At 35.6% G+C, this 3,092-nt stretch overlaps 1 protein-coding gene across 1 annotated transcript in view; it reads left to right on the forward strand.

Moving 5' to 3' along the window:
- LOC140324054 (mitogen-activated protein kinase 12-like) overlaps positions 1–3,092 on the forward strand; it is a 48,654-nt gene that overhangs the window by 33,024 nt on the left and 12,538 nt on the right. Inside the window, exons 5-7 of the mRNA XM_072401602.1 lie at positions 660–689; positions 2,214–2,261; positions 2,629–2,743. Of these exons, the coding sequence (XP_072257703.1) occupies positions 660–689; positions 2,214–2,261; positions 2,629–2,743 (193 nt within the window). The remainder of the gene's footprint in view (positions 1–659; positions 690–2,213; positions 2,262–2,628; positions 2,744–3,092) is intronic.

Below are 3,092 nucleotides of genomic sequence, written 5' to 3' on the forward strand. Positions count from 1 at the left end.
GTAAGAAAGAAAAAAGGTTGAGAAACCACTTTATATACAACATTAAACACTTGGTGGATGTTGTGGATTCTAGGGCCAGGTCATAGAAGTTTTTTTTTTCTCTGTTGCAAATATTAGCAATTTCTGCTTCATTTGCATGTACCTGCTGGATTTTACCTTAGACAGAACCTTATGGCTGGTAATCAAGACCTGTGTGAGAATGTTTGAGTATACATTTTTAATTATTTGAAAGTTTAGAAAGATGAATATTTGTTTCCCAGATGTCTGCAGGTGGTATGGTCTCATGGGTATTTGCCTGTAACCAAGAACAGTGTAGTAAGTTACAAACCCCCACATGGTGGTAGTATAATATTTTTGGCTTTTCTGAGTGGTCTGGTGTAACTTGTGGTATATAGCAAAAAAACTGTATGTGGTTAACATAATTGAAGGCTTACTAGCTTTACCCTACATAAGTGCACCTGTGATATCGTAACATTTCCGCACATCTTTGTTGTCTTTGTGACCTAATGAATTGTGATTTACAGACACATGGTACTATTTAATGTACAGCGCTGCGTAATGTGTTGGCGCTATATAAATCCTGTTTATTAATAATAATAATAATAATAATAATAATAATAATGGTATTGACTTCTCATTATCTTTTACATTTCTTTCAGTACATCCATTCAGCTGGTATCATCCATAGGGTACGTATTTAACCTTTTTGTTTTCTGGGATTTTTTTTTTCCATTTCTGACCTATGGCTTTTATTTATGGTGAAATATTACAGAATGGTTGTAACTAAACTTGTTTTTGTATGAAAGGATACAACTGAAAGAGGGTTTTTGTGGGGGGCCAGATATATTCAATGTGCTTTTTAAAGTATAGAATCCAAAGTGACAATTTAAAATATACAGTCTCACAATAACATGCTTGTTGAAAACCCCCTCCTTAATCTGCATTAGATTAGGGATTAAGATTAAGCAAGGATGTTTTTTTTCTTCAAAACTAGACAAGTGCTCCTATTTCTGAGAATTTTTTTTTTAATATTATTGTCCTTTTGTCACTTATTTTCCGACGCGTTTCGCCATACAGGCTTTCTCAGGGGATTTTTCTGGGACCAATACTGAAAAATTACATAACGTCCTTATGTTACAAAATGTCTATTCATACAAAAACAAGTTTAATTTCTGCATACCTAGGGGTTGGCTATAGTATTTACCCTATACACAACATACACTGGAAGCTTTCTTACAGAATGGTTGAGTTTGGGGGAAGGTCTATTGAAGAAATATTCAGTATGTTATGTATTAGGCCAGCCTATGTGTCCCTGTGCAGTGTTAATTGCATCCCTTGTAGGATTTGGCTTTCTGTCTGACAGTAATGATCGCTTTGTGCTTCTTTAGGAAGGCAAACCTAAAATAAGCTGGACTTGATTCAGGTTTTTTTTTTTTTTTTTTATAGTCCTTTCCTCTACGCACATACTTTGTTGTGGGAGGATGTCACCTCAAGTAACTGCTTAGCACCAGCTCAGTCTTGGTAACTTTTAATTGCTTTAATTGTATGTTCTGAATCAAAAGCCAAATGGGTTATATAACCATTTTCCTGACATCAATTCTTACGCTGAGTTTTCCACAGAGGGACATAAATGCTATTAATTCCCTGTATAAATGTCTCTTAACTGCTAGCAAGGTAACCTAGTTTCAAGTTTATATAGATGTCCAGGGAAGTGATGAGCTTAATTTCATTATAAAGAGAGTCAGATTTTAATCTTCTTCAAAACAATATTGGTTGGTGGAATGTTTTTAATTCTGCTTTAATAATAAGGAACTCCTCTGAGCTCCCCTGTACCTAAATAGCCAGAAGTATATCCTTAGTATAACTTTAGAAGAGTAATACACATGTGATTGTGTTGTAGAAACCACCTGTCAGGGTGACAAATGTCCATGTGCAAATAGAAGCTACACTAGGTAAAGGTGCTTGTCTATTGCCATCAAGGAAGACCACACAAGGCCTGATTGTTACAGAAGAAAGCTCAGGTCTGTAGCATTGCTTGCACAAATCAGACGGTTTCTGACCACCCTTTGATAAAAATGTCAGCAGGTTATGTTATGGAGTTTCAGTGGCTCTTTATTTTTTATCAATATTGGAATGTTCTTTCATTATCTTGCTCATAGCATGTCTATTTTCAGTGACTAACATAACCAATACTTGTGTGTATTCATCTGCAGGATCTAAAGCCTGGAAATCTGGCAGTGAATGAAGATTGTGAGCTCAAGGTATGGAAAAGTAGGATTTTACATAATAAATAAATGGAGTTTAGCCTTAAGATGTGTGGGGATCACAGAGATATGACAACATAGGTTAGGAAGTCTTCTGTGATGCATTTCTATGACTTAGACTGCAGTAATGGAGAACGTTTCCCTTTGTTTTATTGTATGTATTGTAAGTGATATAGATCTATGTTTTATTGTCTATTTGAGAAACTTGTAAAAATAAAGATCAGCTGAAAAGCTTACTTGTTGTACATGCCCTTCTTTGCTGTGTTTTTTTTTTTTTTAGCTCTTCTTGTTTTAATCCAATGTTTCCTCCTACACTAAACTGTTGGCTGAATTCCTGATAATTATTACGCACATATGTTCACAGATCCTGGATTTTGGGCTGGCAAGGCATACAGACAGTGAAATGACAGGTTATGTGGTGACCAGATGGTACAGAGCCCCAGAGGTGATTCTCAACTGGATGCATTATACACAGACAGGTATGATGTTTCTGCCAATGGTAATGCACTGTTATCCTTCACGTATAGTTTATCCTTCTAAACAAGCTGTTCAGAGATTGCAAATGTATTGATCACATTACTATCAGAACAACAAAAAAGTGTTGTTTTTTTCCTTTTTCTAAGAAATTACACGAATACCTAGGCCGGAAATTAAGTCTGCCGTTCTCAGGCCAGGCATACATGATCTAATGTTTACAAGAAATATTGTTGAGTAGTGTAAAGATCAATAGCTTGCACTTGTTACAACAATGCAGCAGTGAACAATTTTGGTCAGCATAAGTTTTTTGTTTTGTGTGTGTGTGTGTGTGTGTGTGTGTGTGTGTGTGTG

Source organism: Pyxicephalus adspersus, chromosome 2, assembly GCF_032062135.1.
Source record: "Pyxicephalus adspersus chromosome 2, UCB_Pads_2.0, whole genome shotgun sequence".
In the NCBI taxonomy this organism is placed as follows: domain Eukaryota; kingdom Metazoa; phylum Chordata; class Amphibia; order Anura; family Pyxicephalidae; genus Pyxicephalus; species Pyxicephalus adspersus.